This window comes from Trichechus manatus, unplaced genomic scaffold, assembly GCF_000243295.1.
Source record: "Trichechus manatus latirostris isolate Lorelei unplaced genomic scaffold, TriManLat1.0 scaffold00028, whole genome shotgun sequence".
In the NCBI taxonomy this organism is placed as follows: Eukaryota; Metazoa; Chordata; class Mammalia; order Sirenia; family Trichechidae; genus Trichechus; species Trichechus manatus.
Window position 1 is genome coordinate 2,739,704 of NW_004443964.1, and position 21,963 is coordinate 2,761,666.

A 21,963-nucleotide genomic window follows, 5' to 3' on the forward strand; every position below is an offset into this window, starting at 1 on the left:
GAACCATCCTGTCCTGTTTTTGTAAATGTTTTGATATTGTCTGCTGTCTTCAGGGCATTCAGTAGTTAATTTTCTCGTTTACTGATTGTAGATTTGTTTGTTTCATCCTGGTTTTTTGTTTTATTTGGCTATGTCTGAGCAGGCGGGCTGTGTGTTCTTTGTTGTTTGCTTGTCTTTGGGCACGATACTTTTCGCCTCCTCCAAATGGCAGGGTCAGTCGCTCAGATATGGTACAGCAGAGAAGGTCTAGCTGAAGAGGAGGGTTGTTTGTGGCACTTACTACGGCCACCAGGAAGGGCTGATAATCAGTGCAGGGCAGGTTCAATTAGGCCGTGCCTGTGCTGCTTGGTGGTGTGATGTTAAGCACATGGTGCAGGTAGGCAGGATGGGGGGAGAGATTGTGATGTGTGGAGCTAAGATGGGTATGGGAGAGAGGAGAGAGAGGAGAGAGGAACAGAAGCCAAAAACATAGAAACAAAAAAGAGTGCTAGGGGAGCTTGCCATTGGAGTGGAGAGATAAGAGACTATGAAATGGGAAAAAACAAAAAGGAGAAGAAGATGGAAAAAAGAAGAAAAGAAAAGAAAAAAACGAATAAATAAAAATTAGAAAGAAAAAAGAAAAGCTCCCAGGGATCCCACCGGCATGGCTATGAGGGCTGGGGAAGTTGCTCCCAGGTGTTGAAGTACAGCCTGGCTAGAAGGCGTAGAGGTGTCACTCAGCGCCAGGTATTCAGGGGACAGAAAGAGAAGGAAGGTATAGAGCGACGAGAAACCAAGTAATGAAGAAAGACAAAAAGAGGGAAAAGAAAACAAAACAAATTAAAAAAAAGAACAAGAAACCCTCCACCAAAAAAACAGAAAAAAAAAAAAAAAAAACACATAAAAAGAAATGTCCTCAGAGATTCCTCTGCGCGTCTGCATAAACTGAGGGGGTAGGTCCCAAGCAGTACTGCCCAGCTAGAACGGGCTCCCAATTCGAGAAAAGAAAAAGAAAACAAATTATAAAAAGCCCCGGGATCCCACCAGTGTGGCAGCACAGACCGGGAAGCAGTTTCACATTTGAGCGGAGTTTCACAGCCTTTCAGGAAGAAGCAAAGATGGTGCACGGAACCCGGTATTTGAGAGAAAGGAGGGGGAGGTGGTGAGAGGTAAGGAAGAAATAAAAAGAAGCAGAAAAAACCAACACCAGCAGCCAACAAATGGCACTAGGGAGTTGGCCAGTGCGGGCAAGTGGAATCCAAGCAGCCAGTGCTTACCGGCCAAGAGACTGTGGCCGCGGGAAGCAGAGGAGGCCGATTGGGGGTGAAGAAGGGTGGGGGGTGGGACAGCATATATCGCTGGTGACCAGTTGTTGTGTCTCCTGCTGCAAGCTCCATGAAGCTGCTTTCTCCTACTCTCTGTTCACTGGTCTCTGATAGGAGTCCAAGATGGTGGATCCGTGCTGCATTAGCTGATAGGGGACCTCTGCATGTATGTCTCCTCACTCTCTTTCTCTGTCAGTTTCTTATTTCATTTGGTGCTTGGCTGAGTTCTTCATCTCTTCATTTGATGCTTAGGGTTTCAGGATTGCTGTTTTCTCTGTTTGGCTTAGTTTTTTGGATCTTTGCTGTGAAGGGATGGTGTGGTGCTTCTGCTTAGAGCGCCATGTTACCCAGAAGTCCCAAGAACAGGAGTTTAGGTGAGGAAGGGGACCCCACCCCACTATCCTGCCGTGGGCAGGTGCTGAATAGAGGATCAGGATATGTACATAGGGAGAGTTGTGATTCTTCTTCCCTCTTCTAACTAATGGTCGGGAAGACGCCAGGACTTCTTTCACGACATTCTAAATGGGTTCTCAACCACCTGAATGAGTGTCTCCAGTGGGGCTCTGGGCCTTGCCTTCTTCCCTGACTTGGGAGTCCCACCTCCACACCCACCTCTGGAGGAAAGCAGGAAGAGCCCAGCTCTGGTGGTAACGTGATGAGTGGTGTGGGGAAGGGCAGGAAGCAGCTATTTCTGCACGAGCAAATAGAACTGGTCACTCCCTGCTGCTTCTCACTTGTGAGTAAGAGAGTGCGTGCTGGAGTACCACCCTCATGCATGCAGCTGTCCACCTGCCACCTCTACTGGACGTCAGGGCGTCTCACATGCAGCCCAGCTAAGTCAGACCTGGAGTCCCTGGGTGGTGCACTTGATAAGCGCGCTCAGCTGCTAACTGAAAGGCTGGATGTTCGAGTCCATCCACAGGCACCTCAGAAGAAAGGCCTGGTGATCTACTTCTGAAAAATCAGCCATTGAAGACCCTATGGTGCACAGTTCTACTCTGACACACATGGGGTCGCCATGAGTTGGTATCAACTCCAGGACAACTGGTTAATGATTTTGCTCCAAAGCCATCATAACACCGTGACCACGGCTTCCCCATCCCTTAATGGTGCACCCAGCTGCTCATACTGGAAACCCAGGAGTAATCTTCATCCTCTCGAACCCTAACCGCCTGTCCATTCCATCCATCATCCTTGTTGATCTCGCCTCCCCTCGCCATCTCCATGTGACAATTCTAGCAGCCGCCACCATCTCTCCAGCTGGGTTCGTTGCCTCCTCTCCTGCCCCCACACTCCATCCTCCACCACGCAGCCAGGTGGTCTTTCTAACCTGTTTATCAGAATGTACCCTCCCCCTTCTTGCTGTGGATTCAATTGTATATCCTAAAAAGATAATTTGAAGCCCAAGCCCTTGGTACCCATGAACGTGACCCCATTTGGAAACAGAGTCTTTGAAGATGTTATCAGTTAGGTTAACAAAGGGTCATAGGAGTAGGATGGGTCCTAATCCTATGTAACTAGCATTCTTATAAAAAAGAAACACAGACAGGGGACAGAGGAAGGACGCCATGTGACACTGCAGCTGCAGCAAAGGAACACGTGGAGCCACCAGTAGCGGGGAGAGAGGCAGCTACAGGTTCTCCCTCAGAGCCCCAGAAGGAATCAACATGGCCGACGCCCTGATCTTGGACTCAGCCTCCAGAACCATGAAAGAATAAATTCCTGTTTTTTATGTTTTTTTTTTAATCTAATTAATATATTGAGACAACAAATTTCTGTCCTTATCAGCCACCCACTTTGTAGTATTTTGTTACGGCAGCCCCATAGGGTCACTATGAGTCAGAATCATCTTGGCAGCAACGGGTTTGGTTTGGTTTGGTTGGTTTGTTTGGTTTAGGGAACTAACACGCCTCCTCCCAAAGGAGGAGAAAAAAAAACCACCCCAAAGTGGCTCCTATGGCAACCATGATAAAACGTAAACTCCAATTCATAGGCTATAAGACTTTTTATGATCTGGCCCTGCTCACTCTTCCCTTACTCCCTGATCCCCCCACCCAACCTTCCCGCATTCACTACCCCACATCCCCTCTGGCTGTATGTCACGTCTCATTCCTGTCTCAGGGTCTTTGTACTCACTGCTCCTTCTGGTTGGAACACTCCTCCCCAGGTGTCCCTGCAGCCACCACCTCTCATGGAGCACGTTCCTCCAGCCACTCATAAATCAACCACCCAGTTCCTTTCTTCCACTCTACCTTACCGTATTTTCTCCCTAGTAATTATGAAACCTGCAATTATCTTGTTTGTTCGGGCATTTTGTCATCTTGCCCTGTACTGGAATGTACGTGGTGAGAGGGCAGATGCCCTCCATCAGGTTCACCGCTGAGTCCAGCACCCAGGACAGCGGCTGCACAACGGGTCACTGTTGCCTGGATGGGTGACCCCACTCGATGGCCAAAACCAAAACCAAAACCAAACGCGTTGCTATCAAGTCGATTCTGACTCACGGCAATTCCATGTGTTACCGTGCAGAATGGCTCCATAGTGTTTTCTTGGCTGCCATCTTCACGGAAGCAGATCACAAGGCCTCTCCTCTGCAGCACTGCCGGGTGAGTTCAAACTGCCAGCCTTTGGGTTAGCCTTGGAGGACAAACCATTTGTGCTACCCAGGGACCTCATGAACGGGCAGGGGGTCCGGGAGGCGGGGCAGCTGCAAGGTGGGTTTGGTCAGCGCCTTGTGAGGGACCCAACCCAGCCAGATAGTTTACAGAGGGCTGAGCCTAGAAAGGAACAGTGTTTGTCCTTCAATACCGCACAGTGGGTGGGGACCTATGGCAGGAAGTCACAAACTGGGGACACCCCCTGGGATCAATGTTACTTCTATCTAGGGCGTCACCTCGTGCAGAGATGACTCACACAAAACCCAGCCCAGACAGCAGTACTGCATTCAAACTTTCGCTGCGTCTGGACAGGACTGGCCACCTTGACCTTCTCCACCCAGATCCCAAGAGCCAACATGGGTACAGGGAAAGAGACGGCCAGCTCCTGATAGGTGGAGCCACCTAGCTGTTTCTGCCTTGCCTCAAGCGCCCGTGTGAGTTCATGAAGCTCTTGAGGCTGTGTCCTGTGTCCCTCCCTCCTCTCGCCCTGTGCATCATACAGTTGGCAAGCCAACAAGCATTTATTGAGTACTACTGTATACTATCTGGATGGTAACAAATTACGGATAATATTGCAGAATGGGAATTCCAGAACACTTAATTGTGCTCATGTGAAACCTATACACAGACCAACAGGCAGCTGTCAGAACAGAACAAGGGGATACCGTGTGGTTTAAAATCAGGAAAGGTGTGTGTCAGGGTTGTATGCTTTTATCGTACTCATTCAATCTGTATGCTGAGCAAATAATCTGAGAAGCTGAACTGTAAGAAGAACATGGCATCAGGATTGGAGGAAGACTCATTAACAACTTGTGATATGCAGATGACACAACTTTCCTTGCTTCAAGTGAAGAGGACTTTGATGAAGGTCAAAGACAACAGCCTTCAGTATGGATTACACCTCAACATAAAGAAAACAAAATCCTCACAACTGGACCAATAAGCAACATCATGATAAAGAACAGACTGAAGTTGTCAGGGATTTCATTTTACTTGGATCCACAATCAACACCCATGGAAGCAGCTGTCAAGAAATTAAATGAATTGCATTTGGCAAATCTGCAGCAAAAGGCCTCTTTAAAGTGTTCAAAAGCAACGATGTCACTTTAAGGACTAAGGTGCGCCTGACCCAAGCCATGGTATTCTCAATTGCCTCATATGCATGTGAAAGCTGAACGATAAATAAGGAAGACCAGAGAAGAACTGATGCCTTTGAATCATGGTGTTGGCAAAGAATACCGAATATACCATGGACTGACAGAAGACCGAACAAATCTGTCTTGGAAGAAGTATAGCCAGAATGCTCCTTAGAAGCAAGAATAATGAGACTTTGTCTCATGTACTTTGGATATGTTATCTGGAGGGACCAGTCCCTTGAGAAGGACATCATGATTGGTAGAGGGTCAGCAAAAAAGACGAAGACCCTCAACCAGATGGATTGACACAGTGGCTGTTAACAATGGGCTCAAACATAATGATTGCCAGCATGGCGCAGGACCGGGCAGTGTTTCGTTCTGTTTTACGTAAGGTCGCTGAGTCGGAACTAACTTGACGGCACCTGTGATGGTTAAGGTTGCGTGCCAACTTGGCTGGGCCATAACTCTCGGTGGTTTGGCAGTTGGATGAGGACATAATCACCTCCATGATGAGATCTGATATAATGTGATCACCTCCATGATGGGATCTGCTGTCAGTGGCCAATCAGTGGAAAAGGAGTTTCCTTAGGGGTGTGGCCTATAGTCAATGTATGTGGTCTTTCTGGGAAAGCTCACTGGCTTTTGCTCTGCTCTGGATCCTGCATTCGGTTCATCAGCATCTGACCGCCAGTTCTGGGGACTCAGGCCAGCAGCCTGCTGTCTTACTTGTTGACTTTGGATTCGTCAGCCCTTGCAGCTACGTGAGTCAGGAGAAGCCTCCAGCCTGACCCACGGACTTGGGACAGTCCAGCCTCTACAACCTCGTGAGCCATTTTCTTGAGACAAATCTCTCTATATATATTATATATACATACACACACACACACACACATATGCTTCACTGGTTTTGCTTCTCTAGAGAAACCTAGCCTAAGACAGCACCTAACAACTGTATGCTTGGGACACAATGGTGAGCAGAACACACACGATTCCTATCCTCCTGACTTACAGTCTGATCAGGTGAGACACCTCCTGACCCTCAAAAAATATAAGCTGTGTGGGGAGTGAGGAGCAGGAGACAGACAGAGTGCTGAGCCTGAACATGACCGCTGAGTTCACTTCAGTGATCGGAAGCCCTGTTGTTCTTGAAACGCTGAGGGGGCTGGGATGAAGGGTCCAGGGGTGACAAGCAGAATAAATCCACTATTTAAGGGACTCAGAGCTGGAAGTTCGTACAGTAGATCATAGGAGACTTGTCAGTTTTGTCATCATGCAGGACAGAAGGTTTTGGGTAACTGCAGCGAGAACAAGGGCCCCTCTCAAACGAAGAGTTTTTCTATTACTATACAGTGCCCTCAAAGGACAAGTACTGCACGATTGCACTTACACGAAATACCTAGAATAGGCAGATACATAGAGACAAAAGTAAATGAGTGGTTACTAGGGGCTGGGGAAACAGAATGGGAGTTACAGCTGAAGGGGTACAGAGTTTCTGTTTGGGGTGACGAAAAAGCTTTGGAAATAAATAGTGGTGATGGTTGTTCAACATGGAGAATGTAATTAATACCACTGAATTGTATACTGAAAAATGTAGAGCTGACAGATGAACCCCCTAGGTTGGAAGGCACTCATAATACACAGCGGCCGCCAACAATAGACTCGAACGTATCAACGCTCATGAAGGTGGCGTAGTATTGGGCTACGTTTTGTTGACTCTGACAGTAACTAAACTCTGGTAAGAGCTTTCTTCAGTCACATTAGAAGATTAAAAAACAGCAATATAATCACAGCCGACAAAAGGCAGTTCAAAAATTTAAAAAAATCCCAAAATCAATTGTTTGAAATATGGATTTCCATCTGGCTTCAGTAATAATGAATTTCACACGGTGAGATATTAACCAGTAATAACATCAGCCTAAAACGTATAAACGAGTAAATATACATATTTTAGAGATTTACAAAAATTATTTCCGCTCAAGGCGGAACCACGTGAAGACCCCGTCCAGGTACCTGGGTGCCAACCCTCAGCCTGACTTCAGGGTCTCCAGTTTCACGGCGACTCCCGGCTGCAATTTCACCCTGCTGCTCCGATAAGCCCCGGAACGCGTACCCGCCCCATCTTAAGTAGAGACCTCAAATCACAATTCCCCAACATCGTCGCGCGGGGCGCCTGCCAGACCCTTTTCCAGCAGCCTCCACGCCTTTTATAAGGACTCCTTCCGCGGGATCTCCAGATCGCGCGAGAACAGCACCCTCCTCCACTTTCCCTTCGGCAAACGTTTTTCCCTTTCACCTGACCAAGAGCGCCACGCCCCTCGCACGCAAGCACGCACTCGCAGGCGCACGCGGTGGCGTCACTTCCTGGCGGCGGCGGCTGCGGGGCCCTGCTTCCGCTTTCCGCCTCGGACTAGCCGCTGCCGCGGCGTGCGCGCTTTTCTCGGCCGACTTCTGATTATGGCGGCCACGGCCACGATGGCGACCTCGGGCTCCGCGCGGAAGCGGCTGCTCAAGGAGGAGGACATGACCAAGGTGGAATTCGAGACCAGCGAGGAGGTGGACGTGACCCCCACGTTCGACACCATGGGCCTACGGGAGGACCTGCTGCGTGGCATCTACGCCTACGGTGAGCGGGCGCGGGCCCAGGAGCCACGGGGTGCACGGGGGACTGGCGGGCCGGGAAGGGGAACTGGAGGACTGGGAGGAGCGGGCCCTCCCGGACCTGCCCCAGACGTCGGGGTCGAGACTCGGGACGTCAGGGGTCGGGCCTCGGAGAGCCAGTGAAATGCGATTCCCCGCCCCCAGCACGTCCGCTAACGGTGTCTGTGTCGGTTCACGCAGTATGTTCGTGGTGCAGAGCACTCTGCTCGGTTTGGCAAGGGATGCAAAGGCTTCATTCAACAGATAGCTGTTTTGCACTCACTAGGTGTTAGGTTGGAGCCCTGGTGGCGCAGTGGTTAAGCGCTCGAACCCACCAGCTGCTCTGCGGGAGAAGGATGTAGCCGCCCTCTGCTTCTGTAAAGATTTCAGCTTTGGGCATCCTATAGGTAGCTCTACGTTGTTCTTTAAGGTCGCTATGAGTCGGAATCCACTCATCTTGACAAAGAGTTTTTTTGGGATTTAGGTGTTGGGCAGGGAGCCCTGGTGGGGCGATGGTTAAGTGCTCTACTGCCCACTGAAAGGCCGGCGGTTTAACGCACCAGTGGCTCCACGGAAGAAGGGCCTGACATCTGCTCCCGCAAAGATTACAGCCTAGGAAACCCTATGGAACAGTTGTACTCTGTTACACGGGTCCATGCTATGAACAGAAGTTGACTCCACAGCACCCAACAACAGCAGGTGTGGGGCGACAGGCGCTGCTCTAGGCATTGGGGAGGTAGTAGCGAAGCAGACTGGTTCCTGTGTTCACGGGGATTAAACTGTATTTGTCAGAGGGACAACCACCGAAGTTATTTCAGGCGGTGGTAATTGCTGTGAAGAAAATAAGATAGGGTGATTGAACAGAGAGTGACTGGGGGAGGGGAGAGCAGTTTTAGTCAAAATAGAGCAGATAGTTCAGGGCTCTCCGGGAGGAGGTGACACTTAAGGCGCGACCAGAGTTAAGGAGCCAGCTGCGAGGAGACAGTGGAGGAACATTCCTGGCAGAAGGAACAGCTGGTGCTGGGCCTGGAAGCCTGACTGAGCCTGGTGTTCCAGAAACAGAAGGGAGCCCAGGGGCGAGTTTGGAGAGGTAGTCCCGGGGCAGTTATGGAGAGTGTTGTATGAGGTGATGGACAGCTTGAATTTTATTTTCGAGAGTATTCTGGGTGTTCTGTGGAGTTGAGGAGGCAAGGCAGCAGTGGAAGCAGGGGATGAGTTAGGAAGCTTTTGTTCCATCCCCGTGAGAGGTGATGGTGTTGCCATGGAGACAGAGAAGTCCAGTAGAGCTAATGTAACTGGATTCGCTAACGGAGTGAATGTGAGTGGCAGAGGGCAGTGGACTTGAGCTGATTCCTGGGTGTCCTGAGGAACAGGGTGGATGATGGTGTTGCTTGCTTAGGTGGGGAACCCTTGGGGGAGGCCAAATTGGGAGCTCTGCCTTGGATGTGGGGAGCTTGAGGGGCCTGGGATCCATCCATTGAGGGTGTTGAGTGGACTGTCGTCTGTGCAAGTGTGGAGTCCAGGGCAGAGGTCGGGGTGGGCACGTAGATGTGAGTTATCAGCACACAAGGTAGTGGTCTGTTTTCAAAGCGTAGGACTGAGACATTTTTTATCCAAACTCTTTAGCAGGCCTTGACATCACACAGATCAGTCAGTGAAGAGGCAGAGCTGAGGGCCTGGGGGTGAAAGGGCAGCATTGCAGCTGAGCCTAGTATTGAGGCTGACTGCAGTGCAGTGGATTGCTTTTATATGGCTTTTTTCTTCATGATTCTGTTGTTAGGTGCCATCGAGTTGGCTCTGATTCATAGCCAGCCTATGTACAAGAGAACAAAACACCGCCCGGTCTTGTAACTCCCACCAAATGTCTGGGCGGAAGTATGCAAATAAGGTGCATGGCACCCTTGTGTATGGGGGTGGGTGGGTGGGAATGTTCAAGTAGGGCATGTGGAACCCTAACAAGGGGATGAGTGTTTTCCCATCCCACTAGGCTTACAATGAGCCATCCTAGAGGCAGAAAAGGGAGACCTCACTACCACCAAGAAGAGATGGGAGCAGAGTGTGTCCCTTGGACCCAGGGTCCCTGTGCTGAGAACCTCCTAGACCCAGGAGACAGAACTGTAATGTGAGGGACGGCCATGAGTGGTGGCAGAGAAATGGCAGCAGCAGAACCAGAAGACAAGCATGAGATGGTGCAGTGGGCTTACCAGCCCACAGAGTAAGGCAGTTACAGTGGGTGTGCTGGCCAACGGAGCAAGAGTGCTGATGGGCGCCTTTGGGCCTAGGCTTGCTGGCCAAGTGGGATGCCCCCAGGTACTCATTGGTTGAGCTAAAGAGCTTTGTAACACTTGCATGAGTGGGGTAGGAAGGCCAGACAGGGGCCTGCCCTGGGCACGGCTGAGAAGAGGCTGTCCTGATGGAAGAACTGTATCTAGAGTCATTACTCCTGAATTGTAACCTGTTACTTCTCTAATAAACACCTTAACTGTGAGTATGGTCTGTGAGTTCTGTGTGGCCACTGCAACAGATTATCGAACCTAGCAGAGAAGTAGAGAGTGCTGTGAGAGGGATGACTGGTGTCAGAACTGGTAAAAAAGGTTGGACAGAGGAGGTATGTCTGATCTCCGCCTCATAGGAATCAGCCTTGGGCTGTTGAGCTTGATTCTCCTTCCCCCTTGTGAGCTTAGAGGAGGTCAGACACCCCCACCATGCCATTTTTACAGCTGTGTTTCTTGCCAGTCTCCTCATTCTGCTGCTGCCACTTCTCAGCATCTTGCACCGTCTCTGGCGTTATAGGTCTCTCTCTGTCTCCTGGGTCTAGGAGGTTCTCAACGCAGGGACCCTGGGTCCAAAGGACATGCTCCACTCCCATCTCTTCTTGGCGGTAGTTAGTGAGGCTCCCTTTTCTGCCTCTGAGATGGCTCATTTTAAGCCTAACAGGATGGCAAAACTGACCAATCCCCTTGTTAGGGCTCCATACACCTATTTGCATAGTCCCCCCCCCACCCCGTGCCGTGTGCCCTATTTGTGTTATTAGCAAGCTATCCCCTTGGTGGACCACAAGCACCTCATTTGCATAACCCCTCCCATTCATTTGGTGGGAGTTATAAGACCCTGGTGAGAAGGGCCATGTAAAGCTGTCCATCACACTGCACTGACCGGCCACCTGCCAACCTGTTGCCCAGGGCACCCTGGCTCTAAAGCATGTATTAGTTTCTCTGCTGTGTCTGTGGTCCTCATGAGGGGCTTATGTGATCTGTTATATTAGGTTTTACGTTAAGATGTGAAATTGTGCTACGTTTTAAAAGACTAATGAGAAATAACTACAGTTACTGTAGTTTTTGTAGATAAAAACCAGTCCTGTTGCCATCGAGTTGATTCTAACTCATAGCGACCCTGTAGGACAGAGTAGAACTGCCCCCTAGGGTTTCCAAGGCTGTCATCCTTGTAGAAGCAGACCGCCACATCTTTCTCCTGTGGAGCAGCTGGTGGGTTTGAACTGACCTTTTGGTTAGCAGCCAAGCACTTTAACCACTGTGCCACCATGGCTTCTTGATAGAAAGTAAGCCCACCACCCCATGCCACTCTCCAGGGTGGCCACCAATAACATTTGGTGCCCATACTTCCAAATGTTGCACCCTCAAAAGATTTTAAGCAAATCCGTGGTCTCTGTATATTCTGCAACTTGATGTGCCCTTTACAGAGGCTTTGTCTGTGCAGGTAGTCTCCCGTGTTAGTATGAGAATCCACCACGGCCTGAATCAGTAAGCTGAGAGCTTACTGCGTTGATTATTGGGTTAGGCTGGGGCGTAGGTGGGGTCGCTGGTAAAACAAAGAAACATAAACCGATTCTGCCCTCGAGGAGCTTACCGCGTATGGTTGTAAACCTGCTGACTTGGAGGGTAGAGCTAATTTTTTGTGCTTTTGTTTGTAGGTTTTGAGAAACCATCAGCAATCCAACAGCGAGCGATCAAGCAGATAATCAAAGGAAGAGATGTCATTGCACAGTAAGTCCGTCTCCTTGCACAGAGAGGAATGGGACGCCGCTTAGTGACACAAAAGGTAGTTAGGTGCTTGGAGAAGGCGACTCCACTTTACTGCTTTTACGCGTTTTCTGCCGGCTCTTTCCTTGACTTTATAACTGCAGGGTCTGCTTTTGGCTTCGCTGTGGCCTCTGCTATGGAAGCCTTGAGTTTTTTAGGCAGCTTAGCTGTCAGTCAGCGTGTGGAATTGTATGTAATACTTATTTTAAATAGCCTTATTCCTAGTTTGCCTAATTTTAAAAGAGACTTACCCCCCAAAAAAATTTTTTTTAGAGGACAATTTTTGTCCAACATCATAGAAAAGAATTGTATTTATACAAAAAGGAGCCCTCCTTTTTCTGCTACCTGTAAAATACCTATTGGAGCTACAGACTCTGCTGCCTGTGGCCCCCGACGCAAGTATCTGCTGTCCTGATCACCTGTGCACAGGTGTCCCGTCCCATCGCCTGTGATGAAGGTGTTGTCGGCCTGTGGCGGGACATCTGCTCAGAGGAAGCTGCCGCATCTTTCTACAGCGCACTCCCGCCCTGAGCGCGCCCCCGCGAGGGCTGGGGCTGAGGGGCGGCAGGTGCAACCTTTGCTTGTCTTTCTAGGTCTCAGTCTGGTACAGGCAAGACGGCCACTTTCAGTATCTCAGTCCTCCAGTGTTTGGATATTCAGGTAATTGGCCGCTCTTACAGCAAACCTCTTTTTAATCCTAGGAAAGACTTTCTTTTTCGTGTGTAACTGCAGTGTTCAAAAAGTACTCATTTTGTATTCTCTGTAGCTGTACTTAACACATTTTTTAAAGAGAATCTTAATTGGCAAATACTGCCCACTAATACCTGAAATAATACTTGTTCACAAATTCCTTTTTATTTAAATTCGGAGTTTTGCGTTAGAAAATTCTTGTCTGCAGCCAAGAATCCTGACTGATGCACCCCAGTTTTGCTATATTTGCAGTGTAAATAATATTAAGATTTATTTATTTCTGTTAGAAATTAGAAGTATGGTTAACATTAGATAATGTTTAAAATAGACCTCCGTGTCTGGATTATTGAAATCCACCTGGAGATACTGAGGGGTCTATTTTCCGATCACCCTGCCAGGTCCGTGAAACCCAGGCCTTGATCCTGGCTCCCACAAGAGAGTTGGCTGTGCAGATTCAAAAGGTACGACAATTAGAGATGAGATGGCTGTGTCACATCTGCAGGCGTTGCTTTCTGATTGACCTGAAAAGTATCAGCTGACTGATGGATCTTCCTCTTCCCTCGAGATTTCCTTCTCGTTCCTGAAACAGTGCCGTAAATTTTAGTGTGTCATGTAAATTGTTGGTTTGTACAAAGTCGTTTGTAATGTAGCTTGGATGCTTTCGTTAGGTTTTTGTAATCTTAGAATTGTAATTTTTTAAACAAAAAGTTCACTTTAATAAAGATAGTTGTAACTGTTTGTATGTGTTGGAAACACTCTGGAAGGGCACATGTTAAAATGTTAATAATGTCTTTAGGTGGATAGGGTTATGCGTTTTACTTGTTCTTTTTGCTTTTTCTGTAATTACCATGTATTGCTTTCGTAGTCAGCAACCAGCAGAACTAGTTTCGTTTGTTTTGAGAAGGAAGTAGGAGGAGGAGAATTAGGCTCTGTGGATTTAATGGTAGACATAAATGATCATTGGTGCTGCTCTTAAACTGGAGTAGAACGCTCTTGGTTTTGGAAATGCGTGTGTTTCTGACCTCAGGGGTCTTGAGGCAGGCCCTGTGTATGACCAGCTTAAGCCACGAGGCCTGTGTTTCTCCCCAGGGCTTGCTTGCTCTTGGCGACTACATGAACGTCCAGTGCCACGCCTGCATCGGGGGCACCAACGTGGGGGAGGACATCAGGAAGCTGGACTACGGGCAGCACGTGGTCGCTGGCACACCCGGCCGTGTCTTCGGTAAGCGTTTGTCTGTCACGACTGCTGCAGAACAGTGTGACAAGGGCTTAAACGACATAGGACAGTGTTCAACTTGGTGACTGTGCGGTGGGTTTGTACGTTTGGACAGTTTGTAGGAAGTGGAGGAAAAGTCTCTGAAATGCCGTGAAAACCCGTTGAAATGGTTGGCTCTTCCCACGTTGGCTCAGGGTGTAATCATTTCAAAATCTAATTTTACAGACATGATTCGGCGCAGGAGTCTAAGGACGCGCGCTATCAAGATGTTGGTCTTGGACGAGGCCGACGAAATGCTGAATAAAGGTGGGAGTGATGGGAATTTTCTGCTGACATGTAACTCCTGATTCTTGGGTTTTCCCAGCATGAGATTGAAATGTGCAGCTCATGAAGGTGTTCCGAGCACAAGGGGCGTCTTCTCTGGGAAGATAACTGTGCCTTGGGAGCAGCTGGGAGCAGGGAGCTCCTACTCTGGTCTTTTCCTGGGAGGGGTTTGTAAGACTCCGTCACAGCCCAGGCTGATCAGGCTCTGGGCGTTGCGTCTGGTGGGTTCGCGCTGATGGGTAAAGCACAGGGTGGAGACGTAGCTCAAAGCCCTCTGGGAGGCGGCGGGAGGTAGCCATATACAGGCAGTCCCCAGGTTACCAACGCCTGACTTACGTACTACCCGTAGTTAGCAATCGACCCCCGCAAAGCTTATTAAATTAAAAATTCAAAGTACAAACAATGGTTCATAGTAACAAATGGGTGCTACTTTGTGACGCGTGTTAAAACGTTATGTGAGTGTGTCGTGTGAAAGATGTTTGTTATCTGGAAGGTTTTTTTTGTTGTTTTTTTTTTTAAATATTTTTTAATGCATAGAAGGGTGTACTGTATATTAAGTCAGACATTTTATTGGCGTCAGATACAAATTGTACCTTGCTGTTCTGACTTACGTACAAATTCGACTTACAGACAGACTTAGGAATGGAAGTCGTTCATAACTGAGGACTGCCTGTGTGTGAATGAGAGCTTCTGAGCTGAAGGCCCTGTTAGGGTAAAGCTCTACAGCTCATAGGAACCCATGGTGTTGATGGGGGAGTGGGGGGTGAGCATAAGCATACACGGAAGGAGAGCCTCTGGGCTGAAGGCCCTGCTCTTCAGTTGGGTTAAAGGCACAGTTACTGCGAAGCACCTGGATGCAAAGCTGGCTCTCCAGGTGGTTGTCTCTGCTCCTCCCCGTAGGGCTGGGGCTCTCACAGTGAGGTGTCCAACCAGCGGTGGGTCACCTGTGAGCTTGGTAGAGATGCATGCTCCTGGGCTGCAGCCTGTTGACGGGTGATCCCCTGGGCCTCCTCCCTGCCCGGCTCCTGCCCAGGCTTGGGAGAGGGTGCCGTCTGGTGACCAGGGCCGGCTCCTACGAGCTGCTGTGCGTTGTTTAGCCTGTATCTTATTAAAACAATGATTTCAGCTAGTTGCTGACATTTTTTAATTGGAAGATTTTGTATAAAAATCCAGCTCTCTGGGTCCTCTTAGGATGAGGACCTGGCCACTCTGTACCTGAGCTATCACAGAAGCAGCAGTGGGACCGAGTCATGGCTGGCTTGGTGGCACTGAGGTTGGGGTGATCCAGGTCTTGGGATTCTGGTGCTTTTTTTTTTAAACTCCTGGCATCTAGGGCACGTGGGGATAGAGCCCATGATGCCTAGAGGGGAGAACCGGGTCCTCAGCCAGGGAACACCAGGGTGGGGAGGAGAGTGGGCGAGGAGAGAGGAAACACGCAAATTTGGTTTTTAGCTGTAACAGTGGGCTTGCTGAGCAACTGCCTGTCGCTTACACTGTACCTTCAGCAGCAACAATCGCATCTAATTGTGCACGTGTGATGTGTTGTCCACGTTTAAATGTGTGCACGTCTCAATTTCTCCTCCTAGGTTTCAAAGAACAGATTTATGACGTGTACAGGTACTTGCCCCCAGCCACGCAGGTGGTTCTGATCAGTGCCACGCTGCCCCACGAGATCCTGGAAATGACCAACAAGTTCATGACTGATCCGATCCGCATCTTGGTGAAACGGTGAGAGGGCCCTGCTTCTCGCCGTTAGGAAAACGTTGACTTGTATTTGTAAAGGGCTTTAAAGCATGGAACTTCTTTTTAATTCCTTTTTAGGAAAAACTGGCTTTTTATATGTTCACTCCCCTTTGACTCCATATTTCCACATTTAATTAAAATATTAGCTGACAGTATTTACTTGATTATCAGTGTATCAGAAATAAAACGGGCATACCACTGGAAGGGGGAGTTTGTTGTTTAGAACCACATTTTTAATTGGAAGATTGTATATAAAAATCCAGATCTCTGGATTCTTTTAAAATGTGGAAGATCTGGCCACACTGTTAACTTTTCAGAATGATCCAGAATGGGGCTCACATGGTGGGAGTAGATGGCAGGAGAGGTGATGTGGATGGGCGGAAGGGAGGGAGGGAAGTGGCTGCAGTGACCCATCTCTGTGAGCTGCTGTGATGTTCACGGCCGTCCCCGGTGCTGAGAGCGGGGCCTGCCTGCAGTGCGCCCTGTGATCCTGGTTGGAGCAGGAATGATGACAGCATTTTCCTTCATCCTCCAGTGATGAATTGACTCTAGAAGGCATCAAGCAGTTCTTTGTGGCGGTGGAAAGAGAAGAGTGGAAGTTTGACACTTTGTGTGATCTGTATGACACATTAACCATTACTCAGGCAGTCATCTTTTGTAATACCAAAAGGAAGGTATGTGTAGCTGTCTTATTTCTTTAATATTCTCTTAGGGAAAAATTGAAGATTGATTCTTACCTTAGATCAAGTTTTTACTGTTACGGCAGATAGTAAATATTTTAGGCTTTGTGGACTACACAGTCTCTGTCATAATTACTCTGCCATTGTAGAGTCAGTAGTTATGACAGAGACTGTGTAGTCACAGTGTGTAAATGAATAGGCGTGACCGTGTCCCAGTAAAACTTTATTTACGAAAACAAGTGGTGGACCAGATTTGTCTGATGCTCATCTGGGGTGGTTCCCTGCCCCAGTTGCATGTTACAATCATCTGAGGAGCTTTCAAAAAAATTCCGATGTTGGCCCCACACCCCAGATACTCAGATTTAGTTGGTTTTTGGTGGGACCCAGTCATGAGTGTTTTCAAATGCCCCAGGTGATGTTAATGTGCAGACAGCTTTACTTGCAAAAAGAAAAAATGATTGGATTACCTCTAATTACATTCTAAAAAGATTTGAATTTAAATTCCAAATGAGGAATCCCCTCCCCCCCCTTTTCTTTTTAACTAAAGAAATGTTATTTGGAACAAATGAATTAAGAGGGCAGAATGAAGCTTCCCGCACACCGGCTGAAATCAGTCTGGGTTTTAAAGCTGTTGCTCTCTGAGCATTCCTTCTGGTTCTGCAGTAACGGAATCCAGATACAGGCCTCTGGGTTGGTGTGTGCTCTGCTGCCTTGATTTGTAGGTTGACTGGCTGACGGAGAAAATGCGAGAGGCCAATTTCACCGTCTCGTCGATGCACGGAGACATGCCTCAGAAGGAGCGCGAGTCCATTATGAAGGAGTTCAGATCCGGCGCCAGGTTGGTGGTGCTTCCCTTCCCACAGTGAGTTGGCATTTGTCCACAGGGGGGGCTAGCACTCCATGTGTGCTCTCTTAGTCCCGTTGCCCCCAGACCAGATTGAGAGTGTCCTCATCTTAACCCGAGGCTCAGGGAGACCAGGGAACTTTCTAGGAGGTGGGGGAGGGTAACCAGCCTTCACTAGATGGGCTGCTCTGTTTAGCAGTAGGGTTCTCATTTCCACAGCAGTGGGCATGTTCCATCTCTTTGCAGGTGGTTTCCAGCTTGCTTACATTGTGGTCAGAGAACACGCGTTGTATGATTCCTTTCCTTTGACATTTATCACGACTTGCTTTATGGCCCACATACGGTCCTTTCACAGTATTCTGTGGGTCCGTGAACAGAACGTATATCCTGCAGTTGTTACAATGCCCTTTGTATACTCACTGCATTTCAGTTGCTAATGGGGCTTCTCAAACCATCTGCATCCTTCCTGGTTTCTCCCCCCGTTCCTCTGCTCAGAGCCCTGGTGGCACCGTGGTTAAGCACTGCGGCTGCTCACCAAAAGGTCGGTGGTTGGAATCCACCAGCCGCTCTTTGGAAACCCTACGGGGCAGTTCTCCTCTGTCCTACAGGGTCGCTGTGAGTCGGAATCGATGGCAGTGGGTTTAGTTGTTGGTTTTTTCCCTGTTCCGTCGTTGACAGAGCCGTGGAGGAGGCTGTTCCTCTTTGTCCTTCTGTCGGTTCTTGCTTTGTGTATTCTGAGCCTGTGTGCTTCGATGCGTACGGATTTAGAATTACTGTATTTCAGGAGACTTTGCCGTTTACTGTCGGAGTGTCCTTGATCTCCACTGATGTTGTCTGTCTTCAAGTCTCCCTGGCTGAAGGAGCCACACGAGCTTCCTCCTGGTCAGTGCCGCCACAGCACGTCTCTGCCCCCCCTTCCGTACCCCCGTTTTAGGCGGGTGTTTTGGAAGCAGCACCAGCTGTCGCCCTGAGTGCATCTCATCTGCACGTCTCTTGTGTGCTCTCTGTTCCTTTGGAATTTATGACTTTTTTCATTTTTCCTTCTCAGTTTGCGAGATGTATGTTTATTATCTAGTAGTTAGCCTAGAGATTGTAACATGCAACTCCCGTGTTATTAATTGGTACTTTGTCTTCCCAGACAGCACAAGGACCTTAAAACACTGAAACTCCATCCACCCCCAAACTTCTGTGTCATTTTTGTCGTGTATTTTAATTCACGTATATTGTAAACCTCACAAGACGTTACTGCTTTATATAAAAAACCTACTTGCCGTGTTTGGTATTCTTGTTTTTCTTCACCTCTGAACTTACATCTGAACTTTCTTCTGCCTGAAGAGCGTCTTTTCGTGTTTCCTTTTAGGTGGACATACTGGTGACCGGTTACCTGTTCTAGTCTCTCTGGAAACGTCTGTTTCACCTCGAATGTCTCCGAGATATTTGCTGGGGTAGACTCCTAGGTTGACAGTTGTTTTCTTTCTACACTTTAATGGTGTAATTCCATTGTTGTTTGGCTTCCGTTGTTTGTTGGGAAGTCACCTGCCAGTCTAATGGTTGCTCGTATAAAAAAACGTCTTTTTTTTCAGGCTACTCTTCAGATTTCTCTTCGTGGCTTGTTTTCAGCAGTTTTTACTCCAATGTGCCTAGGTGCAGATTTTGTTTGGGATTTGTAGGACTTTTTTGAATCTCGTGGTCTTATTTCTTTAAATATTGCTTCCACACCATTCTTTGGACTCCAGTTATAGGTGACTGTATGGGAGTGACACCTCCATGTGATTTGAACTTCTTTCCGTTGTTCGGATGTCCCTTCATACTTTGAGTGCCTCTAGACGAGCGCTGTCCAACAGAAAAATAATTCAAGCTACAGAGGTAATTTAAAATTGCCTAGTAGCTGCATTAAAGTAGGTAAAAAGAAACAGATGAGTTGGTTTTTAATATTTAATCCAACATGTCTTACTGTCATTTCAAAATGTAATCAATATCAAAAGGTGCCTGTGTTTGTTTTTCTCACTAAAGTCTTTAAAACCCAGTGTGTGTTTTACACCCACAGCACATCTCCACTCAGACCAGCCACGTTCCCAGTGCCTGGCGGTCAGCTGTGGCTCGTGGCTGCTGTAGTGGACAGCGCAGGTCTACAGCACAGCAGATAGTATAGAGTGTGGAGACGTGTGAGCTGCATTTCAAATCTGAAGATAGTAGAAAGACGCACCAAAGTCAGTGAGGTTCCTGTTCTTATCCAAGCTCTTGCTAGGTGACGTAAAATGCTGTTCCCAGTTACTGGTATGGGGCTGACTCTGAATAAGTTAAATGTAGTAAAGGGTATCTGTCTCAGTTATCTAGTGCTGCTATAACAAATACCACAAGTGGATGGCCTCAACACAGACTTATTTATTCTCTCACAGTTTAGGAGGCTGGAAGTCTGAATTCAGGGTCCCAACTCCCAGGGAAGGCTTTCTTCCTCAGTCGGCTCTGGGGGAAGGCCCTTGTCATCAATCTTTCCCTGGTCTAGGAGCTTCTCAGTGCAGGGATGACAGGTCCAAAGGACGCACTCTGTTCCTGGCTCTTCCTGCTTGGTGGTAGGAGGTCTCTCTCCTCTCTGCCTGCTTCTCTTTTATATCTCAAAAGAGATTGACTCAAGATACAGCCTAATCCTGTAGATTGCGTCCTGCCTCTTGAACATAACTGCATCTAATCCTGCCTCATTAACATCATAGAGGTAGGATTTACAACACATAGGATAATCACATCAGATCACAAAATGGAGGACAGCCACACAATGCTGGGATCATGGCCTAGTCAAGTTGACACATTTTGGGGGGGGACACACAGTTCAGTCCATAACAGTATCTAATAACAGGATCCTTTATCAGCTAGAGCACGTGGCCTAAGTAATGAAGTACACCACACAGCCCTCCCTCCTAGCCTATCTGAACGGATTCCCAGAGCTGTCCCTGACACTGTGTTGTCAGAGGCCAGTGTGACAGTGACCTGGTGTCCGGGTGCTCTGGGCTCTTAGCTGGGCTCACCTAAGAGGAACGGACACCATCAGGTTGTGGCTGCCCTGCTCAGGCCGTCGGTCACATAACTTCCGTTTTTGCAGCCGAGTGCTCATTTCCACGGACGTCTGGGCCCGGGGGTTGGATGTCCCGCAGGTCTCCCTCATCATTAACTACGACCTGCCCAACAACAGAGAGTTGTACATACACAGGTATGGGGTGGGCTCGACTGCTTTCCTTTCCTGTGATGTATTTACTAAAAGGTTTTCTGCTACGTTTACTAAAATAAATGTGCTCTATTTCTGGAGAATTGGGAGATCGGGTCGATACGGCCGGAAGGGTGTGGCCATTAACTTTGTGAAGAACGACGACATCCGCATCCTCAGAGACATCGAGCAGTACTACTCCACTCAGATCGACGAGATGCCCATGAACGGTGAGCACACAGCACGCGGCGGTGCGGCGGTTCCAGGCGGAACTTCCTAATTTGGGGGGGTACTTGAGTCCCCTCCCCACCCCCTTTTCTTTGAGAAGTCTGTCGTGGGCCTTTGGTTAAATTTACAGATTTTCATTTTGTTTTGTAGTGTTCATTAATATATACTTTTCTGTGATTCCAGTTGCTGATCTAATCTGAAGGAACAGGCTTGCTATACTGCAGGAGAGCTGGAGACTGCCGACTGATTTTCTCCTCCCGGTCTGGGAACATTTAGGGGCAGCTTTTATTTAGTGGGGGTTGATGTGAACTCTCTGCAGCCCACCCCAACAGAACCTTGGGGAATTCAGCTGTCTTTTCTTACCCACATGTAAATAATGTGTTGCTGGAGGTCTTTTTCATTAAAACATGTAAAACTTTCCCCGTAAGCTCTCATTCAGATTTCTGAAGGTGCCACCAGCTTTTCTAGCCACTTGCCGTGTCACCGTGGGCGGGCCAGTTAACTCCGTTTCTAATCTTTTTAAAAACAAAGTGGCAGTTCTACCTCCCCCTTCTTTCACTAGATTGGTTGGGATTATAACAATCTCAATCTCCAAGGGGGAGGCCCAGGGACACTTTTTAGGTTCATATGGTGATTGTGACTTAAGGCATCTGAAAATGTAGGGTTCATGAACAGACTGTCTCTAGAACGCCGACTTCTCAAGTTGGGGTTCACCCCGGGGACTCCCAGACCAGCTGAGGACGCAGCCGCCGCCTCCACCCCGTGGCCCTCAGACACATCCTGCCCCGAGTCCCAGAGGAGCGACAGCAGCTTGAGCCCGAATGCCTCTTTTATTAAAAATAATTGCACTTCAGATGAACAATTTCCCCAGGTTCTATGAATTCTCCCCAGTTGCCTGGGCTCACTATCTGTTCTCGGGGCAGCGGCCCAGCTCCCACCTTTACGTGCGGTCAGAGCAGCGGCAGCCGCAGGGCAGGACCCTGACCTCATGTGCAGATAAGACATTCTCCGCCCCTGGCATCGCTTTCTCTGCTGTCACGGATAGTTTAGCTGGTAGCTGCTAATGTTACACGGTTCCAGTGACATGCTGTGGGAGGTAAACCTTAGGCTGTGACGTTCTCAACACAAAGCAACGTTCAAGGGCACTGACCCAACTGTGGAATCTGGGGAGAAAAACTGTCAAAGGTGTCAACAGACTAGAGCCCCAGGCCCCAGAAAAGACACAATAAGCAAGAGACCCCGCAACGCTCAGGGTAAACGCTCCC

At 48.5% G+C, this 21,963-nt stretch overlaps 2 protein-coding genes across 2 annotated transcripts in view; one reads left to right on the forward strand and one right to left on the reverse strand.

Moving 5' to 3' along the window:
• Positions 1 to 3,853, reverse strand: part of CARD14 (caspase recruitment domain family member 14) — a 48,328-nt gene extending 44,475 nt beyond the window's left edge. Inside the window, exon 1 of the mRNA XM_004374099.2 lies at positions 3,827 to 3,853. The gene's annotated coding sequence lies outside the window, so the exon portion shown is untranslated. The remainder of the gene's footprint in view (positions 1 to 3,826) is intronic.
• A 3,624-nt stretch (positions 3,854 to 7,477) lies between these two features.
• On the forward strand, positions 7,478 to 21,108 carry EIF4A3 (eukaryotic translation initiation factor 4A3). Its single transcript, XM_004374364.2, has 12 exons — positions 7,478 to 7,720; positions 11,666 to 11,738; positions 12,368 to 12,434; positions 12,863 to 12,925; positions 13,554 to 13,686; positions 13,906 to 13,986; positions 15,591 to 15,732; positions 16,283 to 16,421; positions 17,150 to 17,265; positions 20,369 to 20,476; positions 20,573 to 20,700; positions 20,882 to 21,108. Exons 1-12 carry the CDS (start codon positions 7,552 to 7,554, stop codon positions 20,896 to 20,898), a joined length of 1,236 nt encoding a protein of 411 aa, XP_004374421.1. The 5' UTR covers positions 7,478 to 7,551; the 3' UTR covers positions 20,899 to 21,108.
• Positions 21,109 to 21,963: the final 855 nt, after the last annotated feature.